Source organism: Halichoeres trimaculatus, unplaced genomic scaffold, assembly GCF_033239565.1.
Source record: "Halichoeres trimaculatus isolate MK-OKI-2021-1 unplaced genomic scaffold, fHalTri1.1 fHalTri1_scaffold_9, whole genome shotgun sequence".
In the NCBI taxonomy this organism is placed as follows: domain Eukaryota; kingdom Metazoa; phylum Chordata; class Actinopteri; order Labriformes; family Labridae; genus Halichoeres; species Halichoeres trimaculatus.
The window spans coordinates 17,183,692-17,206,137 of NW_027437188.1; the positions used below are offsets into that span (position 1 = coordinate 17,183,692).

Sequence of the window (22,446 nt, forward strand, 5' to 3'; positions counted from 1 at the left end):
AAAGCATAGTTGTATTCTATAACGATTGATTTGTAGTCTTAATTTTTCTTACACCAAAGTGTGTGCCTACAAAGCAGTGTTTACTCATATGTTATTATCAGAACATCTCTTCACAACCGTCTTCTGCTTTAAACATAAGCTCAGTGTGATAAAAAAGGGCTACTTTCAGTCTCTTTAGTAAAAATATCAAGAGTAAACACCACTCCTTTGACATGCCTTTGTGTTGCTGAAACAATTGCAGTCATTAAAATCGGCTGCCGTGATCTGGGGGAAATTATCTAGGACCACAAGGAAGCATTTAGAAGAGTAACTTTTCGTGTGACTACTGGCAACACCAGTATGCATATGCTAACACATGCCAAACAAAAAAATTACTTGTGACTCTTAAAATATAGAACAAGAACTCAGGCAGCAAATCACGTGTGCCACTATAGATTACATTTATCATACATACGATACATTTTGAATAAGGCCAGTTTAACCTTTTTTTTTTCATGAACATTTTCCATGGTATTTGAAGTACTACTGGCAAATACTGTCTCTTGTTTTATAGCTAGCTTTGTGTTATGGGGCTTCACATATGTCAGCAAGCTGAAAAGTTAACATACTGCAAAACTATTTAAAACGACGGAAGATAACAACAATTGGGGTTAGATATGTTTATAGATCCGAACTTCTTTGTAATAAACACCCACAATCTCATAACCTGCATTAAGGAGTCCCACAAGTAATGGTTCATCCCTTAGTTAATCAACTCAGTGTTTTTCTGATTGTTTATGTGGTCTGTGTTGAGTAAATGCGCCGTGCTCATTGTTGAATCATGTGGTGTCTTTGCCTGAGAGGCTAAACTGAGGGCGTTAAAGCTCTTCTCTGCTATTGGTTCAGCGGCGACGTCTCTCACTGACACGTGACCTACCCCGGAACTTGGTGACGTCCCAGAACAACAAAGATGGCAGGAATTGGAGGCAGCAACTATTGGGAAGGTAATTGAGCAACATTTGACGCAATGTTCCGGCTACAATGACTACTGTGGCATTCGTCTAAGTGTTTATAATTGGACATTTAATTTTCCAGAGTCGGTTGGTGTCGTATTCGACTCATTCGCCAAAGATTCAAACTCATTACGTGACTCCACATCGACTAGCCCCTTTCAAGCTAGCTAACACAACGCCATGCAAGTCAACGTTACTCCCTAATCTGTTAAATCTGTGCCGCACCTTCCCAACGGGTTACCTGACATATACCAACACTCTCTAGCGCCAGATACCCGAATAATAAGATGGCAGTATTTAAGTTGAAAGAGTGGCTTTGTTTTCTCCCTAATAATGTGGAAGGAAGTGATGTCGTCCAGCTTTCTTCAGTAATTTAGTTTATTAAGGATTGCTGTTAACGTTGTCACTGCTTCTACTTTCCAAACTAACCAGTGACATAAAGAAGCTTGCATTGAAGCAATATGTGCTTGTGTTACAGATCTGCGAAAGCAGGCCAGACAGTTGGAAAATGAACTCGATCTGAAGTTGGTCTCCTTCAGTAAACTATGCACCAGTTACAGCAGCTCCAGGGATGGACGTCGAGGAGACACGTAAGATAATACCTTCTGTCACCCCTCCAGAATTAACAACCACCCAGGGCTAAAGTATGCCTGTCAGTCATGCATATCAGAGGGTATTTACAAGTGGTGAGGCAAAGGTAGCTCGCATTCAAACTGCACTGATACCTCAAAGCAAGTCAAACCACTTATTTGTACGCCAAGGCAAGAGTACACTTAGAGAGAGACACAGTCCAACCCGGATGTTTACTGAATGTGGTTGATAAGTGTAGAGATGAAGGAAATTAAACACACACAAATTTATTGTTCATCTGTTTTCCATTGTACTTATAATAGTTTGCTTAAAGTGGACTACATTGGGTGTTTGTGTAGAGCAATACACTTTTGGATTACTGAGTTCTGAGCAACAGCTGTGGGTTCATAAACTTTGTAACATTCTGAAAACAAGTTTTTAATGGTTTTACTGTAAGGTGCTGCCTAAAAGTAATTCAATCTCATGAACAGCTTTAAATCAAAGGGTACATTTTTAATACTTAAGATAGATAGGAGGATTTTTTTCTGATCACATATTGTATTGATATATGGTACTGTAATTTTTTTTCCTCACTGAAAACTGCAGTATTCCTATCCTTATTTTACAATGTTGAGGATCATGAAGTTCTCAGAGTAGCTTGTGCTGTAGTGGTCGTATAGGGTATTTTGGGGGAATTGCTACCACAGGAAAGTGTTGCCTTCAGGAAGGAAGTGTTAAGAACAATGCATATAGAGGCACAAGACCCTGTGCATAGCTATACTAATGCATCATTGTACACTTGATTATCACAAGCTCAGAAACTCGAAATAGTTGATGTAATTTTTCTAAAAAGATCATTTGTAAGTCAATCTTACTTTGATTGCTGTGTTTGACTGCTGCAAAAATTATCCTTGAGTCAGATACAAGTTATTCCTAGTTTTTATTTTGATCTAATCAGATTATTTCCCACAAAGATTCCACTCTCTGAACCCTAGTGAGTGTGATTTTATCGGAGTACAACATTTTTCTGTCAAGTTTTGGTGCAAAACTTAAACATTTCATTTAGCTAAATAAACATGCAAATCCCCACCCAATTTAGTACAACCATACATCTTTTATGGTACCAGGCCAAAAACAGGTAGTGCGAGCAAGCAGCTTCAAGGCATCTCCTCAGTTGTTCTCTTTTCTTTGTTTCCCCTCTGAAGGTCAGACACAACCCCACTGCTAAACAACTCCACCCAGGACAGGATGTTTGAAACCATGTCAGTGGAGATTGAGCAGCTTCTTGCCAAAGTGAGTAAATTCTCATGGACTAGTGAGTTCTGGAAGGTCTGCAGAAAGATTGAAAAGAACAGCTCTGAATTTATGTCAAGGCTCGTGCCTTTTATCACAAGACTGCAGGTGTCCTCCTGGTTTGCTTTGGACCCATAATTCTTAAATGTTTTACAGGATTGATAAAGACATTTAAGAATTATAAGATGTGTTTTCTTTTCATCTTTGAATCAACTCTGTCTCATTGCCAGCTGACTGCAATTAATGACAAGATGGCGGAGTACACCAACGCCTCGGGAACAACATCCCACAATGCTGCACTTATGCACACACTGCAGAGACACAGAGACATTTTACAGGTTTGCCCACTTTATGTTCTCAATTGTTTTCCTTTTAGTACCCTCACTCATTTATTTGACTAAAAGGAACTTCAGGTTTTGTATTTCTTGCAACCTTTAATATTTTCTCTTTAAATGTTTTATCTGCAGGATTACACACATGAATTTCACAAAACCAAAGGCAACTTCTTGGCCATCCGGGAACGAGAAGACCTGCTTGGGTCTGTCAGGAAAGACATTGAGTGAGTATTCAGTCACAACACCGTGTATTTATTTATTTATTTCAGCTAGTTTACTTTATTTATTATTCATCTTAATTATCTCGGCGGCTCGTTTTTCACACAGAGCTATTGACAGCTTATTGATTAAATTGTTGAGTGAAGGCGGAGTAATGAGATGGCAGCTTAAGTCTGAATGATTCATTTCTAGTGTTTAATCTGGTGGCTGTGGAGTAAAATAAACTACCACATATTATTCACAGCGCTTCTGTGTCATGTGTCTGTAAAGGATTAGCTGTTACTTGACTTCCACCCGGCAAGCTCTTGAAAAATGTTTGCCATTAACCCTAAAATAATTCATAGCCTATTTGGCCTTGCATTGAGAAAGTGTGTCCCCTTCACACATTGGCTCAGTGGTGAGTGAGTGTATTGAAATAGGGTGGAGGCCCCCAGACTGTGGCTCTAGTCGTTTTTTTTATGTAATGGCTTATTGATCTGTAAGACGCAGTAGTGAGCATACAGTGAGCACTGCAGGTTTCCTATTGATCCACCTCTAGCATGCAGATGGCCTGCAGATGCCCCCCGGATGTTCCATCTGTCTCACTTTCACTTCTTATCTGATCTTTGTCTTATGAAGCTGTGGATTCTTAACCATACAAAAATGTATACTTCACTAAAAAGATACCCTAACCAGAACCCTTTACATTAAATGTCTAAAAGTTTTCCAAATACGATGGCCAATAGACAGAGAAAAGCTGTCCAGCCTATAGTCTGCTTGTTTCACTAGGGCTGGGACGATATGCTATTCTTGCGATTCAAATCTGTCATGATTTTTGGGGGATCAATTTGATTTAAATTCTTTGTTATGTGAAGATTCTTCTTTAGATTCATGGATATTTGTGATTTTTGTGATTTTTATAGGCCTGTCACGATAATAAATTTTGCTAGATGATAATTTTCCAAAATATTATTGCCCATAAACGATATTATTGTCAAATATTATTTCGATTTTTTTTTCAATTTTTTTATTGATGTAATCATGATAAATGGGTTAATAAAGCGAGTACACCATATCAAAAGCAAGAAACTTTAATTTAATTTAATTTCTTCTTCTTCATCGCCACTATTTTCAAACAAATGTGACATATCAGCTTGTTGGTGTTCATGAGCTCACACTGTTCATTCTGATAAAAACAAAATATTCCCACACTGGGGCTGTGGCAGGCAGCTTAAGAACTGTATCTTTGGTGCCATCACTCATATTAGCGTGTGTTTCCTCCTTACCCCCCAGGACGCTCACTTCAGCTCTCTCCGTGTGTACGTGTGAGCAGCCCCGTCTTCACCCCAAAGATCGCATTTTTGACAGATGCTCATTCTGCTATAAATCCGCTAAATCCGCTATAGAACCTATGCACCCCGATGTTAGGAAAGATAGACATATTGAGCCATCTTCTCATTCAGCCTCTTTGGTCGAAAGAGAGGAGGAAAACAAACATGCATGCACGTGTCAGTTTATCGAGGCTGACAAACTTACCAAGGACATTTTTATTTATCGTTCGGTTGATTGATTTATTGATTATCGTGACAGGCCTAGATTTTTAGTTTGTTTTTTTTAACGCCAGGCCATGTGAAAAAGTTACATGATGATGATAATGTCTACAGACTATATCAGAAGGCATAAAATGCACATCATGTGAGTCAGAGAGAAACGTTTCGCCCTCTGCTGGAGAAAAGTGTTAACTTTTTTCCAATCTAGTTTATAAGCAAAGACTGAAATTAAGAATCTGAATTTGAAAAAAAAGATTTTTTTGACAGAGTCCTGTTTTTGATATTGTTGAACAAAAAATATGTGAAATATTGATTTTTGATTTTTTTTCTACCCCTACTTTTAGTAACCTCACTGCCAGCCAAACAAATCTACAAGTACAAATAAAGTAACCTGAACCTGAAAAAAGTCTTTCTTCTGCTTGCTAATATAAAACCATGAAAGTAGATTGAAACTGGTGTGTCCTGCACAGCCAGCCTAGGTCACAAATCCACCAATGTGAGGGGGAGAGGAACAGACATGAAAGACTCTCTTAATTTACCCCCAAAAACTCTCATTATTGCTGACAAAATTTAATTAAAGATAACTTTAGATATTTCAGTTGCAGTTCATGGTATTGATAGGTCTGAATGCAGCCTACCTACAAGTCTAACTAACATTGCTGACACAAGTCATGTAGAAGCCAAATGGGACAAGTTTTCACAGGGTTGCTGTGATTGGCTAATAACATACAGGCTTACCCTGACTGGCTGTTTGAAAAGGCCAGGAAAGGGGCAGTTGCCCTCACTCACATGGCAGAGATCAGGCATTGTTTCAGTTTATATCAGTAGTAGTAGTGACATATAATGATCGAAGTTTGAGTCAACCAGCCCCTTATAAATAGTGTTGCCTGCTGCTGTTGCTGCCTGTGGAGTGTCTTGTGAATCTGTTGATCAAACTGAGCCAATACCTTGCCCATAAAAGCTTTTACTTACTTGACACTTTACACATTTACAGGGACTTGACCCTTGTCTTAATTAAAACAACGGCCTCTTTGGACCAATAAAATCCATTTATCAGATAATCGTTGTTCCTCTAGTTCTAGGGGTGTGCAATAACGCCATCTTTGTTGGATTAACCTCCATTCTTCCATAAAACTGAGTTGAGAAGAAACCAGCACTGTAACAGTGTTCTTTGTCTTGTCTTGCCCTGCTATTTTTTCTTCTCCCACAAGTTATTGTATTTCTCAAAGTAATCCATTTCTAAACTGTTTGGATCAATGCACCTCCAAGCCATTACACTCTAATAATCATTCAAAGTCATGCTGCAAACAAGCGATCCTATTTTACCTGCATACCCACTCAGTAACACCCTGTGAGGTCAGCACTACAAGCTACTTCTCATTAAATCCCCTCGCTAAGTAGTGCCACTGACCCTGCTAACAGGCTCAGTGCTGATGAATGCAATGCATCTCAATGAGTCAAGGTGTTGACCCTGTGTTCAGCCAAACAATGACTAATGTGCCAGGGGGCGTCTAATGAGAGAACGATCTGAACGAACAGGTAGACTGAAACTCATGCTGCTGCTGCTGCTGTGGCATAGTTCAGAGACCTGAAGTCACGCTTTACATAAAACTGTTTATTTCAAAGAGGATTAGCCCTTACTTTTATCTGCTGATGGGGACAGGATAGTAATAAGGTGGGACTTGGAAATATTTGTAGCCTAAAGACTGGCTATTCATTTAGAAAACTATCTCTTGAAAACTTTTAGCATATGAAGCAGCCACCATACTGCAAAGACTGATTATCAAGTGTTTTTCTTGTGTTTTTAGTAAAAAGATCTTTTTAAACTTCATATTAGCCCCCTTAACCTGACCGGTCCAGTAAAATGTCTTATTTCTAGTTCTTTAAAGACAAAAATGAGGTTGAAACTGCCTGTAACAAGTATAACAATCTGCCAGTGGGGTAAGAGAAATATGCTCGTCAAGATTGGAATAATGTCTTCATACAGGCACATTCTTTTTACCCCACTGGCAGATTTGTTTACTTGTTGAAGGCAGTTAAGACCTCCTTTTCATTTTTAAAGAACTTCAAATAAGACATTTTTCTGGACTGGTCAGGCAAATGTGGCTCATATCAAGTCTAAAAAGACATTTTTACTGAAAATAAGACAGAAACACTTAAAAAGATTTCAGTTCTTTGCAGTGCAATGAAGAAAAAGACAAAATATCAGCTTATTTTGTGTAAGAATTAAAAACATAGAAGATATTCCCCCACAGTAGAACAATGAGTACTATCCCACTGAGAGTAATCAGTAGAGAATTCAGGCCCTTACGACATGGGGCAGAGGAATAAAGTACTTTTTTGTCAAGTAGAAAACAAAATGTCAAGATCAGTTGTTGCATTCTAAAATTTGAAGCCATTCATGAGATTTTTGCTGCAGCTTTACCATTATCTTTTATATCCAGCTAGAGGGCAGTAGAGATCTTAGATATGGTGCAAACCTGGGGCTATCCATTCTACATTTTAATGTGCATCACTTTTGTTTATGCTGCAAATACTCAAAATCCATACTGATTAAAAGAACCAGTGCCCACTGTCTCTGTTGTTCAAGCACCTAAACGAGGAAAATGACAATCTGTCAAACGCTGTATCAATATCTTTCACTAGGTCAGCAAAACATAGTGTAACACACATACACACACGCACGTACGCATTCAGCTGCATTCCCCACAGCAGGATGGAGCAGCATTGCGCACACACCTCCCTCTACCCCTGTTTGATTCTAAATGTCAGCAACAAAAATGACAGCCAGCTGGTGATTTACACCGGTGCCCTTTTAAAAAGCCCTGCTGGAGCGGGAGGCTGGCTGTCAATACAGGCAGTTGTTGACGCACCAACTAGGCTGGTGATGCGGCCAGCTCGTGCACAAGACATAGTATAGTATTTCCATTCAGCCACTTTAGATGGCTCAACGGGGATGAAGCAGGCATATTTGACTATATGTGTGCATAATGTAGCATTTCCAACTTCCCTGTTCCTCTCTTGCAGTTTATGTTGTTGCCTCCCAAACAGAGGGTGGGGTTGTGTTAAATAGCAAGAAACCCAGGAGAGCACTTGGAGTCAGCTGTTCGGGGACGCTGATGGCTCGAGTTGCATCAATCGAAGAAAAATGGTTGTTACATGTCAGCCCTATGAGCAATATCAACAATCCATTCTCTTCAACTGCTATGCTACCAGATTGCTCGTTTATTGCTGCTTCTTTTCCGCTGCTTTGAAAACCTGAGACTGTGTGTTGCAGTGTATGGATAACACCAGAGGTCTATCACATCTATAATGCCCACAATCAAGGATCAATTCTCCCATCTTTCTCATTATCCAGTTTGCTGCATGTGTGGTTCTACTTGGCAACACAATCCTCATCCACCCCATCCTTAAAGCTGTAGTAAACTCTCTTTCCACTACCATCATGCCAGTGATTATTTCATGTGTTAAGTTACTGATAATGCAAACAGATTACATCCGGCTGCTCACTTCACATTAAAAGCTTTCCATTGGTGAACCACAAGAAGGCTTTTACTGTAAAGCTCAGGCAGGAGGAGCAGTGGTATCGGCGCCTGGTGTTATTGATGACATCAGTCTACGCAGCACTTTTATCAGGGCTTTTCAGCCGTGGATCAGATATCCTATACCAAGGAAAAGAAGAGGAAGCCACAGTGAGCTAGTGAGATAAAGATATGAAACCTCAAGTCTTTGAAGTTTGTGTAACTTGGCACACCTTTAGTCAGCATTTCATTTGGACCCTTATGTGCAGACTGGCAGGACCACATGTGTGGTCTCCTGCCCATCTTCTGTGGGAATATGCCAAAACATAGTTGCATATGGCCTTGCTTTTTTAAAGTGAAAGTTTGTATACTTATCTGTTTTTCCTTCTCAGGACATACAAGAGCGGCTCTGGGGTCAACAACAGAAGAACAGAGCTGTTTTTAAAGGAGCATGAGCACCTGAGAAAGTAAGTTTGAATCTGAAGCCATCATGATTTCTTGGTTTGTTTGTTGGCTTTTGCATTTCAGATCTGTACTTCCTTTCCACACATTCAGGCCAAAATGACTTTTGGTGCTTTGGCTGTGCAGCACAGCCATTTCAACTAACACCAGAGGAGCTCACTACTGTCGCTGAGGCTCCCTGTGCCACTTCTTCGCATGTTATCTGTGTATTCTGTCACTCTCAAGCAGACCTAAAATCCGTCTTGGTAAATAAGTGTGTTTTATGATTAAATAGAAATCCCAGCCCAGTGCGGCTCCAAATCACTAGCCAGACTCTTCTCCTCTGTTGTGCCTAAATGGTGTAACGAATTACCCAGCTCTATACGATCCGCAGAGTCCCTTTCTACTTTTAAGAGATGTCTGAAAACTTATCTGTTCAGGGAACACTGGTGCACTTAAGCTGGCGCTTCTTCTCTTTGCCCTCAGGGGTAGAATTAGTCAGTAGGTCTAAGACTCAGCTCTTATGATTTTTCACTACTACTGAAATTTGTTGAAGATTGAGGTATACTGTTGCAGCAATTAATTGTGGGTTGTTGGCTTGTTAATAATTGCACCCCCCCCCAAAAAAAATAAATAAATAAATAAATAATAATAATAAATAAATAATAATAATAATAAATAAATTAATTAATTGATACATAATAATAATAATAATAAATAAATAGATAAATAAAAAATAAACTTGCACTTAATGGCAGCACCTGCAGCCGAATAACTTGTAGCACTGTTGTTGCACTAACCATGTTGTCCTTCTGTCTAAAGTCTTGCTTGTGTTGTATGTGGCTTTGGACAAATGAAACTGTAAACTGTAAATACAAAAGATCACATTTGAGTACTTTCTGGAGAAAGGATCTGTAGACTTTACCCTATATGACCAAAAAGACACATTCTTAACACACATCATCAATTTTTAACATAGCTTGTTTATTTGAGCTGTAAAAGTTTAGCAGACTTCTCACAAGACGCTGTAGGTCAAACCATATTCTGCCAGAAACCTCATCAGCATCCTACTAACATTTGGCTGACTCTCAAGCTCTGCAGATCAGCATGAGGTGGTGGAGTGAGCAAAATCTGCATGTGTGTACGTGTGTGTGAGGGAGGTGTGCAAAGTACCCACTGTGGAAAGAAAAATGGGATGTCAGCAGGGCACATACACTCTGTAACACGACACAAAACAAAACCCAAACAACCCACAGAAGAGCCTTTTAACATTGCTGGGCTGGAGGATAATTCAGTGAATACAGAGCACACCGATTGATTCTCTCTTTTGCTGGAAGTTAGTTTCCACTTGAAGGAATAACACTTTAGTTATTGTCCATCGAAAGTCTCTGTATTAGTTTGAACAAGCCTCACTCTGTGTGCTCTGACATGGGGTGGCTACTGATTGTTATAAATGAGTGACTCATAGGAGGGAAACTCAAATGGACATTAGTCATTATAATAGTCATACTAAAATAAAGAATACAACCAAATCTGCAAAACCAAAGGCATTCCTTTAACACTTTTTAAGATTTCTACACAAACTGGAAGTGTTGTAAGTAAAAGTGTGCAGTAAGTGACCTAGGGAAGAAATTGGAAACCATCAAAATTAACATTACAGGCTAAAACAACAGGCTAACCGCAGTTGAAGTTAGCATCTTGAAGCTAACACAGAGACAGGGGGGACACTGAGGAAAAGCTCTTACATCTGCTCCACAGCACACAGCATTTAAAATACTCACATTTCCAGGGTCTGAGGTTTGTTGGCGGATGGTTGGTAATGCGCCTGGATTCAGGACCAGTCTATTCACTAGCCCTCTGTTGCACTGTCCAAAGTTGGAAAAGCAGTCAGCCGTGAAGTGACTAGCACACACATGCACAGTTTTACTGAGTGTAGCTGGCACATTTCCTTGATAAATGAACTCCAGCCACTTGGTGTTGTTTTCTTCTGAGAGGGGAAGCTTGAGCATGGAACTATATGTGGCTGTTTACAGCCAAAAACAAAGCAGTGATGGCAGTGATGGCTGCTGGAGCAGCAGCGGGTAGGGGGTTCAGGGGTATCTGCTCTGGTGGACCAATCAGGTCAGACTTGCTCCTAAATGATCAAAAAAGGGAATTGCTGACATCGGCAAATCCCCAAAATCCAAACAGCTCGTATTAAGTCAGGATTTTACATTCACAAGCACTACTAAGTACAGATTTGGTCTTTAAATATCACATTTTGTGGGCTGGGAGGAAAGCCAAAGACCCACAAATTTCACTAAGACTTAATAAAGTGATTTTTGCATAATATGGGACCTTTAACATGTGTTTTCATCATATCAGTACACAAACTATATATGAGGTTTGGAAATAATAGAGAACTTTTCAGATAGGTTTGTATAGGTGGGATGTAGCTACACAATGTGAAGACAACTTGATAAACCAATGAATAAAGCTTGAATATAGCCGCTTTGTTTTGTTCCATCTCAAGGGCAAATTCAAAAATAGTTTAAAGTTGCCTTGTGATATTTTATAATAAATTAAAAGGACAGAGCCAAGTGATACTTTAGTAGACTTGAGAAAAAGAAGCCTTGACAATAAAAGACATATGGTAGGTTGTATCAGCTTTGTGCCATTTTTATTTCTTGGCCAAACTACAGAGAGGCAAGATATTTCCAAATAATAAAAAGATTACAAACATCTTTTTCTCATTTATAACACTGGCCAAACTGATTATTGTTAATAAAAGAACAGGACGCGCACATTGTTCATAGTCTCCTCAGTCTTTCCCAGCAGCCAAACTCAGGCGTGTGCCATCAAATCTATCAGTATAAAGAGAATGGGATCATCATTTAAAACCACAACCCATATCAGAGGGCTTCCCTAGACCATTGACTAAGATGGGAAGGGAGGAGAGAAGAGGAGACTAAATGTGAGGATCGTGTTACGGTTGATTGATCCTATTAAAGCCATAAAACAGGAAGGAGGGCCTGAAGAGATAAGGCTGAAATGTAACTAGAGCAATCATCTGAAGTCTTTTCAGAGGAAGAGCAGAGATACTCGATTATAAGAGGAGAGATTTGGGTCAAAATTCTCTTTATCTGTAGGCAGTTTCATGAATGAGGAAGTTTCACTTCTGTCATTTTCCATGATCTGTTTTGAACTAGGTGTTTGTCTAGCCTGTAGTACACAGAGCTTTATGTAGTTTTGACCAAAGCCTTTTCTACCCAGGGCTAATTTACCAATGGCAAGTTAGCCTCCATAATAATTAATATTATCTGTATTGAAAATGGTTTAAGGCTGGATTTTGAGAAATTTAATTGGGGAGCTTGCACACTGTGGCTGTTTGTGTGATCCAAGGACAAGTTGGCAGATGAAGCACCCATGTTGGCAATTTCATCCGCCAAGACTCATCACTCCTGAACACAAAATAAATAAAATAACAACAAAAAGAAATCTCTGTTCCAGGTTGTTTTAACTGAGTGAAATGTTTGGAGTGTTAGCAGCCTGCATGCATCCTCAACAGAGCTGTATCAACAGATTGAGATAGAGTACTTTTAGAGATATTTTCCTGTCAAGTTTTTTTTTCCTTTCCGGTGGTGGAGTAGATGTTTTAGTTACACATCAGTCAGACCTTGGGTTGTGTCTAAATGTCTGAATGATTCACCTCCTAACCACCTGAGGAAAAATAGATCAATGACCAGGAACAGCACTAAAACAAGTCCTCTTTAAAAGTGATGTTCTTCCATTTTGAGGGTAAATTAGCGTTTGCAAAACTGGTCAGTTAAATTTCTTGAGTTTTGCATGTACTACTTTTGATTTGTAGCTGAATCCAGCTCTGCTCAGGTGAGTGGTGACTGCAGTGTCTGCACAGACTTTTGAATGTTTCCTAAGTGATGTTTTAATTTAATTGTAACTTGATGCTGTAGAGTTGGACAACCTACTAACTAGCTAATTTCTTGTGTCTTCCTTTGTTCATCCCTCTGCAATTCTATATCAGTTTTTCCATCTCTGAGCAATAAAGATCAGTGTTCATAAATAAACTAGAGCAAGGGATGGAAAGGTCCATTAAGAGTTCATGTTGTAAGAGCTGTGATGGGAGTGGTCACTCCAGGAAGATCCCCCTGTTGAAAAGATTTTTTGATACACAGCTATGGTGTTGGTTTTAAGCAGGGACAATTTAAACCTGGGTAGTTGAGTCAAGATATAGTATGGATGTTTTACCGTTTTAAGAAAATGTTGAACAAAGGAAAATACTCTTAAATTTAGCTAAAAAGATTTGAGCATAGTTAGCAATCAGTAATCAAGAAAAGAATAAAACAGAATTGGTGTGTTTATAAATCTATCATAGGTCTCTGTATTACTTTGAAAATCCAAATCTATCTATCTATCTATCTATCTATCTATCTATCTATCTATCTATCTATCTATCTATCTATCTATCTATCTATCTATCTATCTATCTATCTATCTATCTATCTATCTATCTATCTATCTATCTATCTTCTCATCAGTTGGAGACCCCGTTTTCAGTCAGTGTATCCCACTTTCAGAAGTTCAGTCTGAGCAGCCAGTTTCTTGCTAGGCTAATGTGATCAAGGAAAGAAGGGCACAGCGGATTCTGGGTATTGTGCTTTATGCTCTCTGTTTGACCTAGTGCATCTAGCACAGTTTGTTAGCTTTAATGGTTCTGCCAGAGGCATATCAAACATAAAAATTAACGTTACTGAAGCATTAGAGATTACTTCAGTTCTATGCTCTGCTCCTGGATGGTTATCAAGGTAATATTCATGTAAGTCTTACAGAACTGTTTGTTAAAAGCAGCCTTAAAGAAAGTTATTCATCCCATCGAAAGCTTTGAATCTGTAGACGCTCATTCTGAATCTGCTCTGAGCTTTAATTTGTGACCGTTTTCTCTCTTTGCTGATGATGCAGTTGGTGTTCTGTACCTACTGCCAAGATTAACAAGACTGTTTCCCTGGCAATGTAATTAACGTTTACCCGGCCACTTCTGCTCCTTCATGTTGCCCCAGAACCCACCTGGCAGAGCAATTCTCTTAGAGGGCAGCTTTAAAGCATCTTCTTTTCCCACTTACTCCTGATGCAGGCATTTCTGTGCTTCTGTTTGTGAATGGACACAGAGAGCAAGGGCGAGGGCAGGGTAGGTTGATTCATCATGTTGGAAAAGGCAATCAGCTTTAAGCTAACAAACGATTTAATGACTGCTGCAAAACACCAGTGACCAATGAGAACAGAAAGCATCCACTCAAGGCTAAACCCACAGATTTACTTAAACACGACTGTGATTTCACTATCACCCTCCCCAATGCAGCTGTGGTTCGATGATGGATGAGGGAAAGCACACATTTTTTGGCCCATGCTGCATATAAAAATCCCATGAATCAAGTTCACTTCAGCAAACAGCCACTTCCCTTTTTTCTCCTCAGCACGTGATTTATAAGAGCGACAACCTCTGACTGATGAACAGCTTGAGGCTTACTGCTCTTTCAGTCGTTTGTCTAGAGTGGTGTTTTTGATCGATTCAGGACCATAGCTGTCTGGCTAAAGTAACATTCAATTCTCCCTGATACCTCCTTCAATTCTGTTTCACCTACATCCCTTCTGTGAGGGCACTGCTGGATTAAATGTGATATTAGATTTTAAAGGGTTGAAAGAATTACCAAGTATTTGAATTTGGCAAGAGACAACATGCTTATGTTTTTGTACACTGCACGATCCACAGCTCTTTGCATCATAACTTCCTCTTTTTTTCTTGTTATTTGCCTGCATCCTCTGACTTTTAAAATTCACTTGTGCCATGTTTGCCTGCCAGCATTCATACTGCATTTTGTGCCAGCCATAATTCCCATTTCACCCACCCAGAATCATTTCATGTAAATCAATGTGTTTCAGCGTGACTAAGACAAATATGATAACACAAAGTACTGCCAAATCACAGATTGGTGCTTGTGTGCGATGCTTTCATCCAAGAACAAAAGGCTGAAGAGTCCACACCGTGACTGCGCGTTGCCCATGAAGTGTCTGCTCTAATGGGCAAAACATTTCTGACAGGAACAGTCTTACACTCTGCAGACAATTATCGGTATCACTTGCCAAAGACATGAATGAATATGTGAAGAGTATTTACGGAAGTAAAACCTTGTATGAGGTAATATACGATTAGTTTTCAGCAATTTAAACCATCCATAATAATAAGTTCCTTTGGGTCCACTGACAGAGAGCAGTACCCTAACATAACAGGTCATTAGCAGGACCAGTCTGACAGTAATTACATCAATATATAACCTAGAAAGAGGTCTGTCCTCAGAGAGATCACGACTTTCAAAGTGACCTCTGTGGTCCACAATCATGTTATTTAGAAGCTGCCGATGGCTCTTTGGTTTTGTTTGCTGCCTTTGATGTTTTGGCCTTGTAGTTTAACCTCTATGTTAACTCACCTGCTTTTAGGGATGGGAATTAATACCATTTTGTCAATACCGATGCCCTTATCGATTCTGCTTATCACTCTGATTCTTTATCGATTCCCTTATCAATTCCTGTTGTGAATTTTCTTGGTACAGAAAGTGGCTTTAAAGGTTTTCTGTGTCAACAACATTTCATTGAGTTTATACTGTAAGTAAATAAAATGTAATTGGTCCCTGAGTCTGGATATTTCTGGGCATAACTATACAGAAACAGGTAAAAATTGCACACAATGTGATGCTGATGTGATGTTGTGTTGTAATATATTAAAAATTCAAGTAGGCCATCTAGTGTCTCAAAGTGGTTATAGCAATGGTTTAAGTTGTTTGGAAGCTTTCCACAGTTAGAAAGTCGGCCATGAGCCTTTCAATTGCCTGTTAACGTTTGACATTTGAAATTCTAATTATTTTTTTTACAAAGAGTTGATGTGATATGTTTCTGTGATGAAAGTTGAAATTCTGTTCTGAAGCTGAAGATATACTGTATGCTAACTGCTAGCATATCAATGCAGTTTCCCATATACATTAGCATCAGGCTTGTGCTATTTTGTTATTTTGGTAAATAAAGTGATTTATACAATTAAGAATCTCCTGAGAAAGAGTAATGTACATTTCTTTATGAAGTCAGTTCTGCGGTAAAACTTCAAGCTGAAAATCCTGAATCAGAGTTTTCATGAGAAACATTATCCAAGTGCTAAGCCAAGATAGCTGCAGCAGACTAGTCGACGTAAGGCCTGGCGGCTCCAGCACAATGTAAAGATTTGATAAGGGAATCGTTAAGCACAAAGGCTAATGATATCAATGGATTGAAACATTTCTTATAGATTCTCAACAGGAACCGGTTTTCCATTCCCATCCCTACCTGGTTTTCTGTACCAGCTGTTGGGTTCATCACTTTAGTGAACTTTTTTTTTTATTTGGATTGCTTAGGTTGAGGATGTGGAGATGGTTTGAGAAGGTGCTTTTGAAGTTGTGTGTTTTACAGACCAAAAACTGTCCCTATTTTAAATCCATTACAGGCATATTCCATCTTTGGTTGCTGTTTGGTAACACTGTGCACTTTTCTGCTCTCACAGGTCAAAATAAAAGCTGCTGCTAGTGCCTAGTGTCTTTTTAAAGGTCTTTGGATTCATCATGAATTATGTCTAATACCCTAATGCAGTCTTTTCTTGTTTGTTTTGGTTTTATCTGTGGGTCATATGACCAAACAGCTGTCATTGTGGAAGTCAAGACAAGGCTTGTCCTGAAACACCCTTTATGATTTATTTCCTTTAGATTTAGAGGTTAGTGATGGTAGTAGACTCTGTCATGGAGACAGGAATGTATGTCCATCATCATAAACTGACATGGCATTAGAAATGGTGCTCTGATTGATGACCAAACCAGGAAGTTTAGTCAGATCTTTCAGATCCTCTTGCCGAGGTGTAATTGTAATGTTTGGGATGTAGATGGAGATATATGGTTGTGGTTTGAAGGGGATAAAATCCAGGAAGAAATCTATGAAGACCCTACAGTGTTTCCTTCTCTTCTTTCCTGCAACTCTAGTTTGACACTCGAGAGTGCTTAGAGCTCAACAGAAACATATTGAGCATAGCAGCGAGGTTGTGGATGCCGTCCAATTGATGTTAGACTCTGAAACTTAATCACTGCTGGGTTTTTTTTTTTTAGCTTGGTTTGATTCTTTGGAACTTTATCTAAATTGATTCCAATTATGAAATGACCATCTGAGAGCATTGTTGTTAATCAGCATCCCAACACACCACACTGGTTTTTACAACATTAGGGCTTTATGTCTATTTGCACATGTTTTCTAACAGTCTCTGTAGAGCAAAAACAAGTATTTACTCACTTTCTTTGATAAAGGAAGACTCATACTTTTTTATGGGTATAATAAAAAAAATTAACATGACACTCAAGTATTTTGTTTGCGATGTTTCTGAGGTTAAAAAAATTCACTGGTCTCATACTGTCAAGTGTTTTTGACACAGTGTCAGGGACAAAATGTGTTTTGTTTGAGTGATTTGAAGGACAAAATGAGGCTGCACTCAGGTCAAATCTAGCTCTTACAGTACCCTGCAAATATCAGAAATAAATAACTCAGAAACACCAACAAGGTAATGACAGTCCAAAAATCCAAATCCAGTTTAGCCCCATCAGTCTGGTGACTGTCTGTGAGTTGATGAGTGTTAATATGAAAGAATAGGTCATCAGGTTCTGCATACACAATGCTGAATTGATTGTGATGTTATTTGCTTTTACTGTGCAGGTTTTTTCCATGGCTTTGCTGCCTTATGTGTAATAACAAACCTCTCCTTTCTCTTTGCCCCACCCCCCTCCCACCTCTACAGCTCAGACAGGCTGATGGATGACACAATAAGGTAAGACTTTTTTTCCGCCCCTACTCCTATGCAAACTCATGTACATAGACATATAGATGCACATGTAACCCTCCTCCCTTCTACTTTTAATCATCTCATCCACCTGATCTCCTGACTCAAACCTGTCAGTCTGCAGCAGCAGAAACAAACTCTCAAGCCGCCTTCATGTCTCAGAGAAAACAGGCTGAAAATTAATGACTTCAGCAACATCAGAGCTGTAAAATCTGAAAGTGATTTATTGGTACTGTCGAGACAGAGCACCAAATCAAGGTTGCAAGATCTGCTCAGACTTTTGATCGGTGAGCTTTCAGCCATTTTATTTGAATCCCCACTGATTATTGGATTAGGAGACTTTGATGTTTATCACGGTATCAAATGTGTGATTTCTGCTGCTTAGAATATATCCTCCATGCATAAATGAACAAAGCCAGGACTTGTGCTACCCCAGGACAGCTCTCCTGTACACAGTGATTTATGGGTGTCATCAATTTCTCACCATCCCTGTCACTCCCGCAGAGCAGAACGAATGATTAATATGTTGTTTAGGATTTATTTCTCATCCTTCAATGCCAAATTCTTTCATCATTTCCCTTTGTCCTCTTCCACCTCTTGCCTTTTTAATTTTTGTCTTTTTGTCTAGATAAGAAAGGGTGTAGGTTTTTTAAATCCAGTGGAAGCTCAAGTTCTCCAAAGTATCAGTAAAAGCTGTACTGAACACTGTAAAAAGAAAAATGCTACTACCTACTAATCAACATAATGAAAAACATGATAATATCGCACATTCTTCCAACACAAGCTGTATTTTCTACTTCTGCTTGGTTCATACGTGGTAGGGAGAAATTTGAATACTCCTGCCATAAAATGTTTTGAAAGATAAAAGTTGGGGCTGTAAATATAGTGGGTCATTAATAAATGTGTCATGACAAGTCAGCCTGGTGCTTTTTGACACATTTTTTATTGCAAAATAAAAAGAACTGTCTGTATCAACACATCAATAATCTGCAAGCCTTCAGCAGAGTTGCATGTATTTTTGCTCTTTTTAGTGAATAAGAAACCTTGATTCTACTTGGCTGGGTTCCTTTTGTCACAAAAGGTACAGATTTGAGTGTGTAAAGAGCATCTCTTTCTCTGAGCTCTGTGTTTTTCTTTAGCTGGTTAACATTGAGATAACGGCTTGTGGGAGCAGCTGGAGTCAGCAAAGTGATTCTTCCTGACTGAGGAGAACATGATCCCTAAAAGACTGCAGACTGTCAGAAGATGCCATGCTCTCTTTCTCCCTCTTAAACACACACACAACCCTACACCATCCTCACACCTCCCAGCTTGCTCCCGACAATGTCTGTCACTGAGGAAAAGCTGTGTCTTGTATCTGCTTCTTTAAACTGCCTCCTTAAAGGGCTGTCTCACCCAGTGCTTACCTGCTGTGAAGTTAAGACTGACACAGAGTGACAAATAGTTTTATCAGCTGCTTTTTGAAGTAACTCAACTGGGACTTTTCTTTTACACAGCACAGCTGCACTGTGCAGTGCTGAAAGTTGCTAAGGCCAAAGTTTATGAACGAGAGTGCAGCACGGTATCACAGCAACTGTACACCTAGCTTCCTCAAGCAGACTCTCACTCATTCTCAAGGGACACTGGAGGACATGATAGTATGACTTACAGTTCACACCAGGGCTACTAGCTCTTCACACAGCTACTGTACCTGTCAGTACCATAGACATACCGAGTTAGAAATGCCAGTACAGTGCGCCGGTAGTAAAATTAGCGCCTTGAACAGGAGACGTTTTTTGAACCAGCCTGTAAATAGGTTAATTTCTGCTGTGAAAACTGCTTTTTTTGGCTTGGTGTGTATGTGACTTTCGGTACTTCTAGATCCAGCCTCAAGCGAACACTCGAGAAACAGCAGATTTTAGCACTGCAGCATTGTCACATATTCTTAGACTGGAGGTTGCTGCTTGGTTAGTACCTGTTTATCATTCTTGCGCATATCAAAACCAATTAATCAATCGTTATAGTTACCCAGAAACCTTTGGGAGTGGGGCCTGCAGTTTCTTATTGGTAGAGCATGTGCCATGTTTTAATGTCACTCTTTCACTCACAGCTGATTCACTTTCGTTTGAAAACTCCCGGACAGGTGCCATCTTTGAACTCGATAGTGTGAATGTGTCTCTTTCAGCTCCCGGTGAAACGGTTTTAACAGTGACCCTGTAAATTGAAGATCTTCAGCTTATCGTGTCAGTGGCCATTGAGTTTTCAACAGTTGTTAAAAAAAACTCCCATGAATTATTTTGTTTTTAATTTCTTGACTGTAAGTAATGAAAGATAGTCTGAAGCTGTTTAAGAATAAAGCAACTCGAACTGAAAGCCATTGATCAACTTCAGTTTGACAATTTGCTCGAGGCACGGCGTATAACAAGAAAAGTAAGCAAATACCTCCATGGTTTTCTGCCCCGGTTGTGCTCATGAAAGAAGACACCACTACCCCTCCTGGGTACACGTTCTTCTTGTGTGTAACTGGCTCCTTTTTTTTTTAATCCTCCACCACTTTTCCTAATTCTAAGTGCAGATTTCCTCCTCTCAGCTGTTTAGCAAAGCTCCAGCTTGCAAGCTATAATCAGAATACCTTTTGTTAATTGCATCATAATGGCAGACCCCTGACAGTGTGTGAGGCGTAAATCACCTGTGTGCATAGATAATAAGAGACACACTGTTGATCCTGCATGGCTATTCAGTGTGCAACGATGAATAAGAGACATACTGTGATATGCCGTGACACCTTAGTATTAAAAATATGATCTGATCTTATACTGCTCAGCACTAGCAGAGGGCTATTTTTCTTTTGTCATTATTGCTTTTAAAATTTTGCATCTTTCCTTCAAACCAGACGCTCATGTCTTTCCATAACAATCCCAAATCAAGCCTGGACTCACTCACTGTTAGAGACATCCCACATCCCACACTACCATTGACCACATGCAGTGTTTTTTCTCTTCCCCACTCACCTCTCTTTCTTTTTAGTATTGCCATGGCGACAAAGGAGAACATGACATCCCAGAGGGGCATGCTGAAATCCATACAAAGCAAGGTCAATACCCTGGCCAGTATCCTTTATGCTGCGTGTTTCATGTGGCAGATAGCTAAAGGGTTGAATCATCTCCACCCTCTGTAAACCTACACTCTTGTTCTGCTTTTCATTAGCAAATAATGGCTTTTTGTTTCAATAGGAGAGGGTGAGGTCAGCAGCTTATGTTATCAAGATATACTTTTATTTTGTGGTGACCAAATCTTGAAAGAACCACTAAATAAAAGGCTTCAGCTTTAAATAGGGGGAGACAAATTTTGACTTTGAGAAAATAAGTTTTTCTTTACTTAGCAAACGGATCCCACAAAGGTTATTTTGCATTTATTTTTACTTCTTTGGGTTAAGAATTTTGATCTAGAATATTTAAAACTTCCTGAACTCGACCTTCCTAGACCGTTTCCCAACAATTAACAACCTCATCCAACGAATCAACCTGCGGAAGAGGCGAGACTCCCTCATCCTCGGAGCAGTGATCGGCGTCTGCACCATCCTCCTCCTGCTTTACGCCTTTCACTGAGGACCTGCTGAAATCTTTAAAGCAGCAGGACTGATCTGCTCTTTTTGTAGCAGGGGACCCCTGAGAGACTGAGCTCAGCATTGGGAGGACTCTGGAGATCCCCTTGAGCAGATGGGCTCTGAAATGGTCCAGTTCTTAGACGAGGACCAACATGAACTACTGAACTTGTAATTAGTGGTGGAATGAATGAAGGACCAAGGTGGCGTCCTCTTCATATCAACACGAGTGAAGACCAGAAGTACAAATAAGACATGATTTTAAAGAAATTCTATTAACTCACTTAAAACTGAGGAAGTTATGAAGAGACGGCGGGAATGTGTGATGCTTTATGTTTTTCACTGGTGGAAGTATTTTTAGTTGAATGGTCCTTTTTAAATGATGGAGTGGGAATGATAGTTCATTGTGGGCTGTAAAATGTGAATTAATAAATTATTCATATCAGTATGTGCAAGAAGTGTGTGACACTACTAGCTACTGAACCTTTTTCAAATTATAAATATATGATTGAAAGTGTTCTGAAACATGTTTGGGCCTTCTCTATGTCATAAAAACACAGTACCACTTTTGTAACATTCAAGACAACCTTTAACCTAACTTGGACAAAATACTGCTTTTTAGAGTTTTAAACCATAACTGCTGAGAGGACTGAGGAGACATGAAGGAAATCATGAAACAAATTATCACTGACTAGCATGAATGGACAAGTCTAATCCTGATATTGGCTATCAGTCTGATGCATACTAAAAAAAAAGAATGACAAAGGGCTGATTCATAGGGCATATCTATTCAACTCAGTTCTATAGTCTTCTGCGTCAACTTTAACCATGTGGGCATGCTCTAAGTTACTGACACTGGTAGGTCAAATTCCTGCTCAGTAGAGCTAAAGTAGCTTAAGCTATAGTGGCTCAGCAACTTGGAGATATTTCACTTGTTTCTGCAACAACTCTGATGACAGCTTGTAGTATGTGTAAGTTCATCACTTGTCCACTGCTGAGGTTCACAGTTCAGTTTAAATTCCTGTTACTTCCCACACGTTTAAGTATATTTTTATTTTATTTTTGTTAAA

General features: G+C 39.4%; 1 protein-coding gene across 1 annotated transcript; it reads left to right on the plus strand.

Annotated features, from left to right (window-relative positions):
* The first annotated feature begins 876 nt into the window (after nt 1-876).
* On the plus strand, nt 877-21,852 carry gosr1 (golgi SNAP receptor complex member 1). Its single transcript, XM_074679255.1, has 9 exons — nt 877-983; nt 1,471-1,582; nt 2,768-2,855; nt 3,086-3,193; nt 3,323-3,414; nt 8,852-8,926; nt 17,752-17,781; nt 20,800-20,882; nt 21,256-21,852. Exons 1-9 carry the CDS (start codon nt 950-952, stop codon nt 21,378-21,380), a joined length of 747 nt encoding a protein of 248 aa, XP_074535356.1. The 5' UTR covers nt 877-949; the 3' UTR covers nt 21,381-21,852.
* Nucleotides 21,853-22,446: the final 594 nt, after the last annotated feature.

Coding starts and splice junctions, on each gene's coding strand:
- gosr1 (XM_074679255.1), top strand. CDS start 950: ATGGCAGGAATTGGAGGCAGCAACTATTGGGAAG. Junction 3,415..8,851: donor TCTGTCAGGAAAGACATTGA/GTGAGTATTCAG, acceptor TTTCCTTCTCAG/GACATACAAGAGCGGCTCTG. Junction 8,927..17,751: donor GAGCATGAGCACCTGAGAAA/GTAAGTTTGAAT, acceptor CCACCTCTACAG/CTCAGACAGGCTGATGGATG.